Genomic DNA, 17,658 nt, shown 5'->3' with positions numbered 1-17,658 from the left:
CGTCCATCTCTTTAAATAAAAAGTTATTATTTATTAAATATTTAAGGGACAAATATATCCCCAAACTATTGTATGTAGATCCGCTCCGTCATGCTTTTGGACATTAGTGTCCTTGTCGTAAAAAAAACTAGAACATATATGCCTTTTACCAGTGGCAGAGCCAGAAACATCGCCAAGGGTGTTCAAACTTTAAAAGAGTCTATAATTTATTTTAGCGAAGTGGGTGAACAATTTTATTTTTTTTACTGATGAGCAAAAAATTAAATTGCATATCACTTAGTAACTAAGTCATACGAAAACTTTAAATAATAAAACTATCGATGGTATAAATCAAAACTAATGGACAAAAACCACGAAAACAATTTTTGCTTAGTTCAAATTAAATTAATTATTGAGACTTTTTTTATGATTCAAATAACTGAATTTTTCGAACTTTGGGAAAATTATCGAAAAAACTTTCCATATTTACCTTTTTTAGTAAGATTCTTAATTATTTTGCATTTTCTAAAAACATAGTTTAGAAATAATTAAAAATTAATTTTATCTTTAAAAAAATTCTTGAGAATGTGTATACCTAATAATGCACTTAATACAAATCAAAAATATGTAGAAAACAATAAAATCTTAATTATTAGGTTAATCAATTAAAGACTAGAAACATAAAGAAGATACGGGGCAGTTATTTGAGGATTGAACCGCAGACCTATCACACACAAATGAACATGCTTACCACCAGACCACTAGACTTTTTCATACCTTAGGGTGTTCAATTAATTATATATCCTAATATTACACAATATTTTACCTATATACACGATATAATTTTCCGGAAAAGGGTATTCGGCTTACCACCCTTCCATACCCTTTGCTCCGCCCTAACCATTTACTATAACGAAAGAATAAATAGGGGAACATGGTGCACTTATCTATTGATCTGATATTTAATTAATGTCGGGTCGGTGGATAATATTATGGTACATGTATGTCCATTAGTATACAAGGTAACAAACAATCCATAAAAACCAACCTAAATGTTGAAAATAATTGAGAAAATAGAATCGGGGCTGGGTTGACAGAAACTCCAAGTAAATACACACCTCAAACTTTGTAAATACTCACAGGAGACTCACAAACAATCAATATATGCAAAGAAAGAGAGAGATCTAGAAAAGCTCTAAAATTTCAGAGGCTTTGATTTTTGAATTTTGAAAAGACGCTTGGCCTTTTATATTCGGGCCGTTCGGCGATCTCGACTAATGTGGAGAAACATGTTTTGGGAATCGCTAATTGGATTTTAAGATCGCAAAACATACATGAAGAAACACAAAACTTGAAATGTTGATTCACCAGACCTAATAAAGTCCGCATAGTGAACTTTGGTGAATCGCCCTTTAGTGTTTAGATTGCCGATTTTGACAATACAATTTTTCATCTACTCAAGCTTAAAATGCAGACAAGAATAAGTCCGCACACGGCCTTCGGTGCATCACCATTTAGGTCTAGGTATCACTTATTCTTCCTTTGCTTATGTTTCAACGTCTTCTCAACCTACACTCATAACACACATTGTTTGAAAGAACTTCAAATCAAAACAAAAGACTTGGTTTCCTCCCAAAAAGTGCCTTAGTTAATGTCGTGGTACGACAAACTTCTCAAACTTAACAATCATTTTTAGGGTTTAGAATGGTGTCACTAGGTAATGTTCCCTTTTTCCTTGGATTGAGATGAGTGATAATTCGACCCAGTTGGGACTCCAACTGCTTAAATGGAAACTGAGTGAGAAGTCAGTGTCTATGGTAGAGTGGAGAGTCATTTCTCAATTCCTTCAAAACCTTATCATATATTTGAACTTTGTAGTTGATCTTTGCAAGTATGTCTTCATTCCTTCTCCTTTCTGGAACAGTTCTTTAGGAATGGACGATCATGGGGAGGCACAATACCTATCTTTTTCCATCTCCCCATCTCTCTAATTTCCATTAGCCATTTTCCCAACCATCATCTTTATCTTCGTTCCAACCTTGGTTCCCACCTTGTCGTTGATAATTGGTTTGAGAACCCCCCCCCCCTCCCCTAACTTGATTTCCTAAGTGTTGAACTCTTTTATTGTATAATGCCTCAAATTTAGCTTCAAATTGGACACTGCCCACTATTGGTTACAACCGCATTTACCAACTTAATTCCAGTTCCCATGACATGTTTAGAAAACAAATCGATTTAGGCTACCATTTTGTCCATGTTTCTCTCTCTTTCATGGTCCATATGGACTTGTCCTTTGGTTAACCCACTTTTGTAGTAGGCACTTTGTCCTCTCTCATATGTTCTGATCGGTTAACCTAAGTCATATCATCAAGCAACAAAACAGCTAAATCATGCGATTTTATTCATAACCCACCATGGACTAATTGATTAGCCACACCTATATTGACTAAATCAAGGTTGTAATAGAAGTACTGCATCAACAAATTATTCATAATGCCATGTGTTGGATATTAAAATATCAACTTCTTGAACCTCAGTCATGCATCATATGAAGGCTTACCTCCAATCCTCTTGAAATTTTGGATTTGGATACAAATTTAACTATCTTCGAGCATGGAAAGAATCTCTCCAATAAGGCATCATTTAGCTCCTCCCACAAAATGATAGATACATTTGGCAACTCTATCAACCATGTTCTAGACTCTCCCCTTAAGAAGAATGAGATTAACCTTAAACTTATGAATTCTTGGGAGATATTCTTGGAAATAAATTATCCACCTACCTCCTTGAATTTCCTAAGGTGTTAATGTGATCCGCATTAGGTAGACACCCAAAAATTCCTTTTATCTCGAGTAATTATATCATGGTTTCAGTTAAGTGAAACACACTCTTCCCAATTGTAATGGGTATCGGGTTTGATAATGTGGTCTTAATGACATTAAAGGGCATGTAATTTAAATCACCCGTATTGTCGTTTTGACCATAGTGACTATCCTTGTCACTTGCATTGTCTTTCATTTTGTCAACCTACAAATTAATCAATAATATCACCATACAACAAATAGACTCCAAATAAACAAGATTAAAAACTGATTTCTCAATTAGAATTGTTACATCCGGGTTTACCTCCTAGATGTAACCGGTGTTATCGTCCTTTTCAAGAACTAAGACTAGCCTCCTAGTCTCATGTCATTCCATTCATAGGTGAAAATGCTGAAAAATTTAAAACTTTCATAATCACTAGTTGGAGGTTTACATAGACCTCTGCATACACATAATATATATTCATATCGAGTATACATAGGCCCTTCGTATAGGAAGGTCACATAGCCTTCTACTTTTATTCCACATACATATATATAGAATATAGAAATAATCTCAACCATTGTCTCATCTCATACCATCAAAATGATTATCACAATATTGGCATAGCTCTTACATCAATCCAACAAGACCACGTACAGGTCATACAAAAGTATACTACTCAATTGAAAAGTAAAGAAATGAAAAAGTCATTAAGCTCATAACAAGTACGTACGCTAGATGATGGCATTGCCCTCGAAAGTTGAAGACCTACCCAGCTTAGATGAAAGGAAGAATCCAAGCCTTCAACAATGTCGCCTACCAAACTCTTCAACGACCGGAACCTAAAATATTTGGGAAAAGGGAAGAAAATGGGGTTAGTACTCCACATGTACTAAGTATGAGACCTTATGCACATATACAAGCAAAACATTCTAAAGAGGGACTTTTAGTTAAAAACATGCCATTTTACCCTTTTAGAAAGTTAATGCAAAGTCACCCAAGTCGTATCAACCAACCAAACATGTTTACCATCTCACAAGTAATACTTATCGCAACATACTTGGAACATGATTCACTACAACCCTATCATCAAGGAATAATATCACAAGAATAAATAAGAGTAAATAACATCATAATAAGCAAGACAATTACTCATGAATCCTTATCAAGTCAACAAGTGCAATGATCAAGCAAAGTCGCATAACTTTCCCCAACCAAGTAAACTCAACAAGAAAACATAACCAATGTCCAACTTCAAAGATATAGTCCAACTACATATATCAAGAGGATAATCATCATCATTTATAGACTTTTACATTGTACTATCAACATATTATCATCATATACATCATAATAATATGTTTACATAATATCAACCTCCTAAAGCTTCCATCAAAGTCAACTAGTGCAATGCATACGTAGAGTTCCATACCCTTACCTAGGCTTAGTTAAACCTCTCAACTCACCTTAGTTAGTTTATACTTCATTACTTTATTTTACTTTAGGGAACACTTGCCTTAACCGACATAGACCACATGAGATTAGTGTGGAATTGGGTGTTGTAAACCCTTACACCAATGGAAGGTGGTCTACCAGCCAAAGTAGAACCAAACACAAACGTATCTTTCTAGGTGGATCCACAAGCTAGTCTTCCTATGGGGGAAAACATAGTTCAAGAACTAAGAGATAGTATATTCCCTCTTGATACCACTTGATAGTTGGGGCATCCTCTCATGGAAATCCATTGGATGAGTATTCCTCTTTGGGAAGTCAACATCTCATATAGAACTATAAAGCGAATCTTCCTCTTTGAGAAGTCATCACCTCCCATTGTCAAGTTCACTCGGTGCTAAGCTAAGTCCATTTATTGAAATGTCTTTAAGCCTTTAATTATCTATCATAGCTTAGTTTAGGTCATAGGGTCTACCCCTTGTATAATCATCATCCTCAATAGCTCAATAAGAATTTTATGAGTATAAGTCCTTTCATCACAATTCATATAAGTGAGGTTAACATATTAGCATTTCATAGCATATCAATATGATAGTTTTCACCATCCTTATATCACATACACCTTAATCAAACTCACAACATAGTCAAGACATTTCAATTCAACATCATACCACCCTATAATCCTTATATAAGACATACTTCAATGCAATATCATGACTTAACAACAATTAATCACAATTGGAAATAAAAATAGAGATTCTAAGACTTACCAAGTCCTCCTCATAGTCTATCATCAAGGTCTTACCATAAACCCATAACTCAATCCAATTTGGGGAGTAACATCATCACACAATGATAACCAATAAAATAGTAAGGTCAATTTCATTTCTATAACATAACTCAACACTAGCTCACAACTTAAGACAAGATACATAGGCTAATTTAACATTACTTTCTATAACCTATATCATATCTCAAGAACTAGCATGATAGTCATATAATTCATCTTAATTTAATCATAATAACATCATATTATAGTAATCTAATCAAGAACAAACTCATTGACTGATCACAATACAATGTAGGTCAAGATCACAATCTAGGGTTAGGAATATAGGATCATATTCTTCAATTTAGACCAAACCGTCAACAATTACTATAAACAAGTTAAATTACATGTTAATACACTCAATATAACCTAAAGGAATCATTAACAACTCAATTCATAACTTAAATTTCGTAATTGAATGAAACCCATAAGAAAACTCAACTTTTGATATCTATTTTGAAGGAACCCTTTGAGGAAAGAGTCTCAAAGGTGAATACAACCCATACCTTAAAGTTTGGCAACAATTTTATTGTGAGTTCGTCCCTTTCCAGCCCCCAAACCCTAATCGTTGCTAGTCTTTAGTGGTGAGATTCAAGTAGAGAGAGAAATAAGAAATAAAGAAGAGATTTTATCCAAGAGTTTTATTTAGATTAATGAGGGTTGGGAGTATTTAAATTGGGTCTTAAATAAGCTTAATTAGACTCCATTAACCACTAATTAAACCACCTAACCCCCTAACTAATTAAATTAGACCAACTTAAATTAGGCAAAAAACTCGACCCTCATGGATAAAACCAAGATCCACGGGCCGTCTGTGAGTCGATGTTCCTTCACCCATCCATCTTGCACCCCGTCGATGATTTCAAATACTTTGCAGGCGAGGGGCTTCCGTGCATTGTTTAACTGTGGGACGATGGTGGCATCGACGCCCCGTTGATCCACACACGGACCATAGCCTGCACCTCTGCACTCCGTCGATGAGTTCAGAGGTTGTGTGGGTAAAGAGACCTTATCAACCAGACTAAGTGTGTGAGGACGGTGTCATCGACGCCCCGTCGATCCACACACAATCCGTCTTCTGTCCCGTCGATGCACACTGCCAGGCAGTGTTGCATCAAACTACAAGGGTCCTCCTTAAGGGCCCTTGGTTGGTCTGTAGGTAGTTGTGCCTGAAAGTTTCAACCATTAAACAACTCAAACACCTATTACCTACCTTTCCACTACTTTTCATACATTTTTTACTCCTAAAAGTTAGTCAAATAGGCTAAAGCACACTAACACCCCTTTGAACCAACTTCCCGGACGTCATGGACGTTCTTGGATATTTTGGTTCTTAAACCTTCTAATGACCTATATGCATTAAAAATGGACTTTGAAACAGTACTTAAACCATATGACACCTACGTTAGGCTTTATGACACGTCTTGGATTTTTTTCAATGTGTTACAAGAATTCTTAATCACCTCTCCGCAACAACGACTCCATTATTGAAAAAACCCAAATCACCCTCTAAGATAAACTAAATGAGTGAGTGATCGTAATTAGTAAAATAACCAACAAAGTGTCAAGGTTGAATTCCACTGGGAATGGTATATCATAGACATTTCCATATCAAAATATTTGGACTTTATTTTAGATCATTTGTAATAGTAAGAACAATTGGGTGGATGATATCACAATTTAATATAAAGTTTTAGTTATCAATTACTGTAATTAAACTTAAAAAAACTAGATGAAATCTAGAGGGAACAAACAATATAGGGGTGCGGATATTAGAAATCGATATTACAAAAGGATAATTGTGTTTCTCTAGAATGATGAACATTCATGAATAGTATAAGACATCCTCATTAACGCTAATGTTCTTTTGATCTCGAAGCATCTATTCATTGAATCTCTGTCCGGTCTTATCTATATGTCAATCTTAAGCAACCCAATACTTTATTGTATTCTCTCTTTCAAGAACAATGAAAATAGATTCGACCTATAATCTCTCTTTCAAGCAAGTTACAGGGATCTAACCAAATTGCTAGTATTGAACCAATTACCCATTCCAATCAAACTCTTTCGAGCATCAATCAAAAATCAGAAGTAGGAATTAAATTTACAATTTTAACCCTTGAGTTAACCCCATGGTAATTAGGCCAAACTCATGTATGAAAAACAACAAAATAAATCATAACACAATACTCACTGTATTAAATCCACACCCGACCTCATTTTTGTACCCCTAGATCTTGGAATTTTAGTTATACATCACACAACGTAAAGAAAATATACCTTTCATGAAAGCAATTATAGGTAAAATGAAATCAAGCAATTACGAACAACCCCAATTTGAATTCAACTTCAATTTATCAAATTCAAACTCCAGATTCTAAAACCCCAAAATCCAGAAAAATGTTCTTCAACGGTAAAGTGTTCTTAGACTCTCTTCAACTCTAAAAAGTGATATTCGAATCTATATTTTGAACTCTCTAAAAATTGCATCCTTTGTTATATTTATAATTTGGCAAATTTGGCCCAAAATCAACTTTACGACTAACTCAACGACATCAGTCAGGCTCGCCAAACATGGTGAATTGTCATTCTCTTTTTAGCTCGTCTTATGATGCTCTAGGCTTGGGGGTATTTGAACCTTAGTTGGAGAACTCAATTGATTCATTTTATCAAGTTCGGCGAATCACAAAGTATCACCTTGGTTCAGCTTTCAAGCATTAGATTTTTGTGTTACACACTTTACTTTGGGCAATGTGCATCAGGATTGTCGTTCACATTTGACGCATCCCCATCTCTACTAGAGTCCACCAAGCTTCTTTGAAAGATACAAGTGTTATGCACTTTAAATTAGGGTTAGGTCCTGCTCATTTGGTGATCCACTATTCGTTTTAGGAGATCAACAATGTTTACTTTGCACTATTTTTTGTATTTTTTGCCATTATTTCAAACATAAGTCCTTGCCTTTTCCATTTTCCTTCATAGCTTCAAATCATCAAAATTCTATCATAATAGGACAAATTTAGATATTGAGCACACTAATTATTAAACTAAATGGATTTTAAATGTCATGCTCTGGGCCTATACCCCGGACGTGGCTGACACTCGAGAACCATTTCTAGCCCCAAGAGAAACATTGGCATGGCTTACTTACTCATTGGAAGACTTAACTTAACAAGAGAAACTCAAAACATAACTTTAAAGAGATATAAAACTTATACAAAATGACAACTTTACTCTTTAAACAACATCTTAATGATAAAGTAAAAACAAATGTACTACTAACTATATGACTGTCTATGAAGCCTCTGAAACAACATAGATGGATGTCGGGACAAATCCCATGATATTTTAATGAACTTAATAAAAGAACTGAAGTAATAAGAAAGAGTCCTCTAAAATTCATGGAGGCTAACAACTGACTTGGAAGTAGAGTGGTCAACTGGATCAACGAGGTGCTACGTGATGATCCTGGTTACATGCGTATGCATCATAAAAAGTGCAAGTCAACTCGCATCAGTATATTGAATGTACGAGTATATGAGTTGGAATGCTAAACACAAGATAGGCTTGAAAAGAATATGAAGAACTTACTTGACTAAACTCAACTCAACATAAATGAACTTATTTCAATATAAGACAATTTTTAAACAAGTGCGATATAAAGAAAATATGTTTAAAACACGATGTCAACTCTGTGTGTATGCAAAAATACATTATAACTCTGAATGTATGTAAGAATACAATAAACTATGTTCAATATAAAAATACAATTACTTTTATGAGAGTTTCTCTAACCGACAACCAACATGTAAGAGCTATTGTGATGATACAACATTTTGCCTCACGCTGCCAGGGTCACCCTACATCTTGACGAGGGTATAGATTTTGAACTACTAAGATGATCCACTGGTCTATGCTAAAAGCACTACAGAAATTATCTAAAAAGTATCACCCTTTTTTACCCATAACGGCTACATGGTTTATAAGGGATGTGAGTTGTTTGAACTCTTCCCCATATCGGTTCTCAGTACTACTCCCAAAAATATGATATTGTCTCTTATGTTTAAAAGCATACTCCTTTTTGTAATTTGATATAATTGCTCAAAAAATTAACTCAAAGGCTATCTTGGAAATCATAGTTTCCTCTCTTGCTTTATTTAGAAATCGATTAGTCTTTTCTAAAAACTAGCTTAGAGGCTCTTTCGAAATAAATATTTCCTTTCTTGTTTAAATGTGAAAACATTTTACTCTATGGGAATACATATTCCCATTATACTCTTTCGAAGAAATGAACTTCAAACTTTACTCCTTAATTTTTACTCAACTTGAACTATAAGTCTTGAAACAAGGATAAAACATTCGTGAAAGACTTTTTAAAACTTATAACTTCTCTTTGCCTTGCTTCTTAACCTCTAGACTTGACTCTTACATCTCTTGACTTTGATCTTAACTTTTCTTGAATTGGATAATGGATTCAAGTTTCATGATATCATGTTTATAGATGATTTCATGATGTTTAGATGCATCTTAGAGTGTTGCAATTAACAAAAAATATAGGTACATCGCTAAGGAATTAGTACGAAAAGATGAGGAGAACCGGCATCCCTGGTGCATTTAGAGGCACGAGGCTCTAGCCTCAAACTTTCAAAGACTGACTTGCGACACTCTGGATGGCGCGGCGCCCTAGAGTTCATTATTCAGTGACTTCTTTGGGCACGTTGAGAGGCGCAGTGCCCCAACCCCCTTCCCCAGATTTTTAAGAATTTCCTCCATTGTTCTTCAAGTTTAAACCCTCTAAACGCAATTGGTTCTTTCCCCATTGTTCTTCAACTCAAAATTTCACTCGAAAACATGAATCAATATCAAACAACTCCTCAACAATTTCAACCAATCAAAAACTCAAGAAACTTCAACAAACCCATCAAGAATTCAATTTTTAAATTTTCAGAGATTTAAATTCACTAAACTAAATTATGATTGGCACGTGGGTGAATTAACCCACCGCTATGTGATCTCACATACCTCGTAGGGATCACCCCTTGACGAAATCCACAAGCTAAAACGAACGACGATCTTAGCTCTTTTCTCCTTTCTTCTCCTCTTACATTCTTTCTTTAAAAGAAACTCTAACTCTATTATTCAAAAGCGTAAACTGATCCAATTCTATTTAAACGTAACTTAATTATCAAAAATGAAATAAAACAATTTGTTAAGGAAATACTAAAACGCCCTTTCAAAATCCGGATTAGTCGTTATTAGAACAACTCAACTTTCAAAGGGCATATCTGACTCATACGAAATCGTGCAAACTTGGCAGCATTGGAAATATTTCAAGAGTTTTCCTACCATATCTGGAAGAACGTCTAAGCCATCCTGAGATACGAGTTATGTTCGTTTGAAGTTGACAAAAAACTCAATTTTTCCTAACTTAACAAAATTTCTAGATTTTCATTCTTTCCAAAAATGACTATTTATTATTCTTAGTTTCTCCCTAGTAATTTCAAATTGTGTGATCTTACATTAAATGAGTGCAAATCTACTACTCGTCACAAATTGGAAGGACCTCACCCAAAGTTACAGTATTGAACACTTGAATTAATTGAGGCAGATCGGCAAACATAATTAAAGAGGAAAGACGACTCTCCAAACTCAAAGAGTGAACATGATGACCAACACCAAAGGTGATAGGACTTGGAGGAAAAGTGAAGGCTTAAAGGGAGAACAAATGTGGTACTCGATAATTCACTAAATATGAAAGACAAAGTCAAATGAGCTCGCCAAATGAGGTTCAAATTGATGAAGCCTAAAGCAAAAGAACTGCGAGCTAAGAAGCAAATGATGATCCACCAAATTAGTTTGGCGAGTCTGACTAACGTCGCTGAACTTTTCACACAGTGAATTTTAAGACAAATTTTGGAAAACCATAAATATCCTAAAGAAGAGAGAAAATGAGAGTTTCTCATAAAAGAGTTTTTGGAAGGGAATTTTTAGTTAGTCTTTACCTAAGAGTTTTCCTTTCTAGAGAGAGAAATATCTTACCTTGTGATGAATATCTTTAGTTTTGGTGTTTGCAAGTTTACTCTTGAAATTTACAATTTGAAGTTGAAATAAAAGTGAGTGTTGCTCATAATTACTTAATTTCATATCACCCATGACTACTTTCAAAAAAGGAATACTCCCTCCGTTTCAAAAAGGATGGCCTAATTTGACTTAGAACGGAGTTTAAGAAAAGAAAATAGATTTTTTAATGTTGTGGTTCTAAATTAAAGTTATGTTAAATGTACCAAAATGTCCGTTAATCTTGTAGTCTTAAACATGTCACGTGAAAAGTTAAAATTAAAGTGTTGCCAAAAAAGGAAAGGTTCATTCTTTTTAAAACAAACTAAAAAGGAAATAGGGACATTCTTTTTTAAACAGAGCGAGTATCTTTTTTACATTTGTGATGGGCGGCTAGAACACCAAAGTGTAGGGGTGCAATATGTGATTGAGTATTGATGTAATGTAGTGGATTTGTGTTTTGCTCTATTGCTATGAGTGGATAAAACCCCAAAGTGTTGGGCTAGCTGGAGGTTAACTGATGGGTTAAGGTTGCAAATTGAATCCTATTTTCGATGTCTGATTGATGCTCGAAAGAGATAGATCTGAGTGCATAATTAGTTTTATACTTGTAATTTAGATTTGATATCTTTAGTTTGCTTGAAAAAGATTATGAGTCGGATATATTTGCCTTGATTATGCTCGAATGAGAGAATAGTGTAAGGTATTGGGTTGTTTAGTTATGCAAATATATGAGACTAAAATGAGATTCTATGAACCGATGTTATGAGATTGAAAATAGATTAGTGTTATTGAAGATGACCTAGCCTACCCATGAATGTTTAGCACTATTGAACAACACAATTACCCCTATGTAACATCAATTTTAATCCTCACATCTCTAGATCAAAACTAAATGGTCCAAGTGCCATATCTATATCAACATGTACCTAATTTAGGATCCAAGTGATTACATCTGCATTATTCAATTTCCGGGTACATATCCAACTCTTTTGCAGTTGTCAGTGGAAGAGCAGAACCATCAAACCATCCAAAAAGGACCTTTCCATGAACAAAAATTCCAAAGTGATATTTGCATAGTGAAAAATTGGAACCATCCAGTTTTGTGGAGAGCAAATCGTGTGAAGATGATTGTGAATTTATTGAGTAAGCAAAGTACAACTGCGGAAGAAAAATAAGTTACAGGATACTTGTACAAAGAAACAAACAGAAAAGAGGAACACAAGACAGTAGCAAGGTAATTGTGTAGAGAAAGCAGAGAGCACCGGAAAAAAAATACTAACCGGTGGTTCTTGATACTATGCTAAAGGTACGTAAGATTTTTTAAATAATATTCTCTATTAGTTTAATGATAAAATAGAAAACAAATATGTATAGTTAGGGTTAGAGTTCTATTCTAGGAAGGACTGTTTATTAATGTTAAGTATGTATAGTATGTAAAATAAGACCTATTATAAGAAAGAGTATATTTTCTTATCACTATACAATTATGACTTTCCTAACAAATATAAATGCATTCAGGATGGTTTACCATAATTCCGCCCAATGATGTAGGGTGTTAGCTCAATCTATATAGTCAATTGTAGGTTTGGAAGATGATAATCTTGTTATTAACCCTGTAAATCAACAACTAGATAAATAAACTAGTTGATGAAATCAAATGACTTAAATGATTGTGAAACAAAGATGTAACCCTGGAATCTCTCTCGAATTGTGATTACAACATTTATTTGTTTTTTCTTCATTAAATTTTACTCATATAAAGAAATAAAATTTAAATTTCTCTCTAGATTAATTCATTTTTTGTTAAATCACAAGTCTCTTGGTAAGATACTTTGACTAAATCAGTCTGTACTATTTGGATGACCGCATACACTTGTGTATGTAGGGAGTCCGAACATTGCCTACAAAGAAAGAAAAACATTATTTTCAAAACGGAAAGTAAAAAGTACAAATTAAAAGGAAGAGAATAGTTATTAGGACATCGATATAAAAATCAAATCCATTAGAAAAGTAAGTATGTGAAATATTTCACTTACAAATGACTGATAATTTGTAAGACAGAAGTGTAAGTACCTACAAGCATAATGGCTATGCCCATTATCACAATCCCCACTATAAATACTTGCTCAAATCCTAGTCTTTGATAAATCCCAGAGATCTTCAAGAAGCACAAACATGGTAGTACAATGGAAGCTGTGACACTCAAAAATGCTCCAACAAGTGACATGAGATATCCAAAAAAGGGGATAGCTAATGCTACAATGACAGTACTGATTACTAAAATTGTTCTTATAAGTAGGCTGCATACCCTTGTTTTGTAATGAATTGGAAGTTGATTTTCCATACTATTTTCTAGTGGTTTTATCATCAAGCTATACTTTGCAATTGGATTGACTAATGTGGTGTAAATTGCAACTTTTGAGCTGATTTTATTGATGGGGAGGTTTAAGGTTATTTGGGACAGTACACTTGGAACAAACATCAGATATCCAACTATGGCCATTGATGCATAGCTGATGGTGCAAAGTAGAAAGCACACAAACATCACCTGCAAATAATGATTTTTAGCAACAAAATTAATTAGTAGGTATTCCTTCTGTCCCCCTAATTAACTGTCACTTGTGAATTGACATAAAATAATTATTGACATAATGAATTACCATTTTACTTGTATTAATTATAAATTATATGAAATTAAAACCTTAAAAATTTCAAAAAGTTTATCTTTTTTAAAGTAATTAATTGAGGGTAAAAAGTAGTTATCCTTTCTTGATTCGTCAAAATAAATAATAATTAGGAAAAACTAAAAAAAATGAACAAGTAATTTGGTCCAGATGACTACTTACTCGCCATATAAAAGACAAAAAATAACAAAGTTTATGTTCGATACATACATTATGACCTAATTGTGGAAAGATTTAGTTTTTCTTAAACAAATAAATAAATATATAGCATTTTAATTGCAATTATAAGTCATCCCAAAAAGAATTTAATTTCCTAGAAGCATAATATTTTAGACTATCAAAGTCACCTAAAAAGATAATTATAAATTGCAACATTAGTCTCAATTTATATAGAATATTTTACTTTTTAATCCGTTTAAAAGAATATTAATTTTTATAATTAAAAACAATTTAACTCTTAATGAAATAATTTATAATCAAAGAAATAGTAATATTGTAGATCACAAATTTCAATGTCATCAAATTGGCTAGGGCCACGTAGGTTTAAACAAAAGAGATAATTTCTATAGTTGTAGTAAATTTAGTAACATGGTAAATAATTAACAACATGCTAAAAGTTAAACTATATATGTTATAACTTGTAAAATTATAATAAGCAAAACAGACGATATGTTGTAACATGTCAAATTATACTAAAAATAGGAAAATGTGATGTTATATACCTTAGAGAATTTTTTTGGATTTATCATGGAAGTATATAAGGTTGGGAAAACTGGATGAGCACAATAACAGAAGGCATATAGGCTAATAGCAGTTGGCATCCCTTTCCAATTTATAAAGTGAGTTTGACTTGTTTGAAATCCAATGCCATCAAATAAAGCAGCCCATAAAATGGATGCAAGTAACAGAATAGATGCCAGTACTCCACTTGCAGATATATAAGAAAGGATGCTCATATTGTTAAACCAAACTGTAGGCAGAATAATAAGACTTATAATAATCACAAAACATTGCTTTCCATCAAGTCCAAATATTTGAAGTTGTCCAGATAAGTTTTGCAAGTTATCTCCTTCTAAAATCAAGAAACCTGTTACAACCATATAAAGTTCAATGTTCATCGTCGTGGAGACAAGCGTTCTTCCCATAGTTCCAAAGGCGCGTTCGCCAATGTCAGGGTAATTTCTTATGGTTGGATCAATGTCCATGCATCTTTGAATTAATAAGGAAGTGTAATACGTTGAGATAGCGATAATCAAGAAAAAAATTAAGCTTAACCATCCTCCTGATGCTAATGCGTAAGGTACTGAAAGTATACCAACTCCTGACCAAAAAAAGCATCTAATAGTTACTATCTTATTTTCTTTTACTTGTCACTTTAGAAAGAAAAAAAAAACAAAAATGCTTAGGTATAAAATTTTTATTAATTTAGAGAACACATTTGGCATAATCTGCCAATATTATACTAAGACGTGTCTAAATCAGCCAATTGGATCGAAACCTTGAAAACATAAATTTATCTTTTGTAATTGTCAAATAAGGTATATATAGGTCTACTTAAAAACAAAACAACAAACAAACAAAAAGGCACAGAGACAGCAGATATGATTAGGAGTGTGCTATATGACACAACCCATATTTGGCATAATCTGTCACATGAACTTATGAAGAAAAAAAGTCTAGTATATTTCCCTCTACAAATTTTAAATACAGTTATTGTTGAATTTTTCTTATATATGTGAATTAATAATTAAAATAACAGTTTTACGTAATTATTTGATAAATTATTTATATAATAAATAATATTGGGACTAAAGAGTACCATTTTTGTAAAAAGCTAAATAAATTGACAAACTGAAACAATGTGAGTATAAGAATTGTTCCAAGATCACCTGAACATGCGAAAGGCTAATCACTCAAATAACAAAAACGTGTAGAGAAAGACATTTTTTTTACAAAAATAAGGCCATGGCAGGGTATTTTATCTGTTTTACTTAATAAAAGTCTACATAATTGCAAAATAAAAAAATGTCAATATAGTGCAATCACCAAGGTTCGAACCCACAGCTGCAAGGTTGAAATGAACAACTTAGACATTATTTTAGCCTCAACAATCAATATATTACCTATCCCCACCCCCACCCACCCAACATATTACCTATAATCCTTTAACATATACTTTTACCTTTAGTACTCTATAATCAACCATAAATATCTATAATATTGTCTATTGGTTGCCTCTGAGAATAAGTATTCAATAAAAACAGATTATATAGCAAAATATAAATAAGGCTAAAATGATAAAAATTTAGTTTTGGTAGTTGAACCAGATAATTAAATAAAATGAAAGGTTTATATAGGTTTACGTAATAATCTCTATCCCAATTGTTTTTGTCTGAAATTTAAATTTCTAAAAGAAAAGTCTATTGATCTCATTAAACAAAAAATAAATATTACAATTAAACTATTATATTCTTAAAAAAAAAAACTTTAAAATCATTTGTTGAAAAGTAACCACAAATAAAAAGATTTACGAGAGTAGAAGCGTAACTATTTGAAAGGAAGAGTAAAGAAAAGATTTATGGGTTCGAGAATTAATTTTTTTCAAATTTATTGAGTCTTAAATTAATATTCCCTTTGTATCATTTTATGTGGCAATATTTTATCGGGCATGAAATTTAAGAAATAATGAAAACTTTAAAATGTTTATCAAATTGTCCTTAAAAAAAATAAACTCATTTTTATCTCTCCTTATAAATGTATAAGATTTCTATCTTTAAAATTAAGTGGGACGACCTACCAAAGTAAAAAATAATTTATACCTTTAAAAATTTATCATATAAATAAATGTGACATTCTTTTTTAGACTGACAAAAAAGAAATAATGTCACACGAATACATATTTAATAACTTCTTTGATGTAAATAAAGAATTTTAATCAAAATTAGGTGAATTGATTGACGCAGGGATGAATGAGCTAGTTCGGCCTATACTTAAATAGAAGAAAAGATAGAAAGTAGTAAGAGTAAAACCTGACAAAGCATTGAGTCCATTGAAACAAGTTCTTGAAAAAGAGGTTGGTCCTGAAATAGTATTATCTTCAATTCTGCCATCATTGTTATTGTTATAACAATTGTCTAGTAAACGCACTCTTATATTTGAGGAGCCCTCCTCCATAATTAAATCAACTCTTCTTCCAATATTTGTTCAAAAATCAAATCAATAAATACAAGAATAAGAAAAAGAAGTAGTGGAGAGTTAGCACACTTCTTGTGGGTGAAAAGCAACCAGAATTGACTCTTTATGTGATAAGATATGACAATGCGTCCTAACTTACGTGTACTTAACATGTCAATTCAAAAGAACAAAAGCCAAAGCAGTCTTGTTTCTCAATAAATTTTTAATTTCTATTTTCATTTGAAGTGTTAAAAATTAAGATTGAACTTTGAATAACATTCCATATATTTGACATAAGATCACATGATTAAAAGAAAAAAAATAAAAAAAAATAATCACGTCATATAAAAACTGGATAAATAGATTAAATATAAAAAGTAATAAAAATTTCCATGGCTAAATCGATTATATGAATTAAGTTATAAGTTTTGTCCATACTTACATAATCTCATCGTAGACATGGTAGGGCTCTACATTCAATTCGAATTGGGATTTAACAATATGTACTCAATTCAATTATAATTCTTTAAGAAACTCAGTTTTAAATTGTAATTCGCATTCACGTATGTATAAAAGATACTAAATCATCTCAAACATTCTATAAATTGTTCCATAAAAGCCATGGAATATTTACCATTTACATAGAGATCAAATATGTCACCGTCGACCAAGCAG

At 32.7% G+C, this 17,658-nt stretch overlaps 1 protein-coding gene across 5 annotated transcripts; it reads right to left on the bottom strand.

Moving 5' to 3' along the window:
• Positions 1-12,709: 12,709 nt before the first annotated feature.
• On the bottom strand, positions 12,710-17,118 carry LOC101264793 (amino acid transporter AVT1J-like). Of its 5 annotated transcripts, none has more exons than XM_010319221.4 (4): positions 16,839-17,118; positions 14,532-15,130; positions 13,162-13,673; positions 12,710-13,026 (listed from the first exon to the last, which is right to left on the bottom strand). In XM_010319221.4, the coding sequence occupies exons 1-4, from the start codon at positions 16,981-16,983 to the stop codon at positions 12,909-12,911; spliced, it is 1,374 nt and encodes a 457-aa protein (XP_010317523.2). In that variant the 5' UTR covers positions 16,984-17,118; the 3' UTR covers positions 12,710-12,908. The 5 variants fall into 5 exon arrangements, with proteins under 5 accessions (XP_010317523.2, XP_010317522.2, XP_004234295.2 ...); XM_010319220.4 differs by having other exon boundaries at positions 13,199-13,673; XM_004234247.5 differs by having other exon boundaries at positions 13,203-13,673.
• Positions 17,119-17,658: the final 540 nt, after the last annotated feature.

Source organism: Solanum lycopersicum, chromosome 3 (genome assembly GCF_036512215.1).
Source record: "Solanum lycopersicum chromosome 3, SLM_r2.1".
Taxonomy (NCBI): Eukaryota; Viridiplantae; Streptophyta; class Magnoliopsida; order Solanales; family Solanaceae; genus Solanum; species Solanum lycopersicum.
The sequence above is the reverse complement of the archived record's forward strand: the minus strand, read 5'-3'. Positions and strand labels throughout refer to the sequence as shown.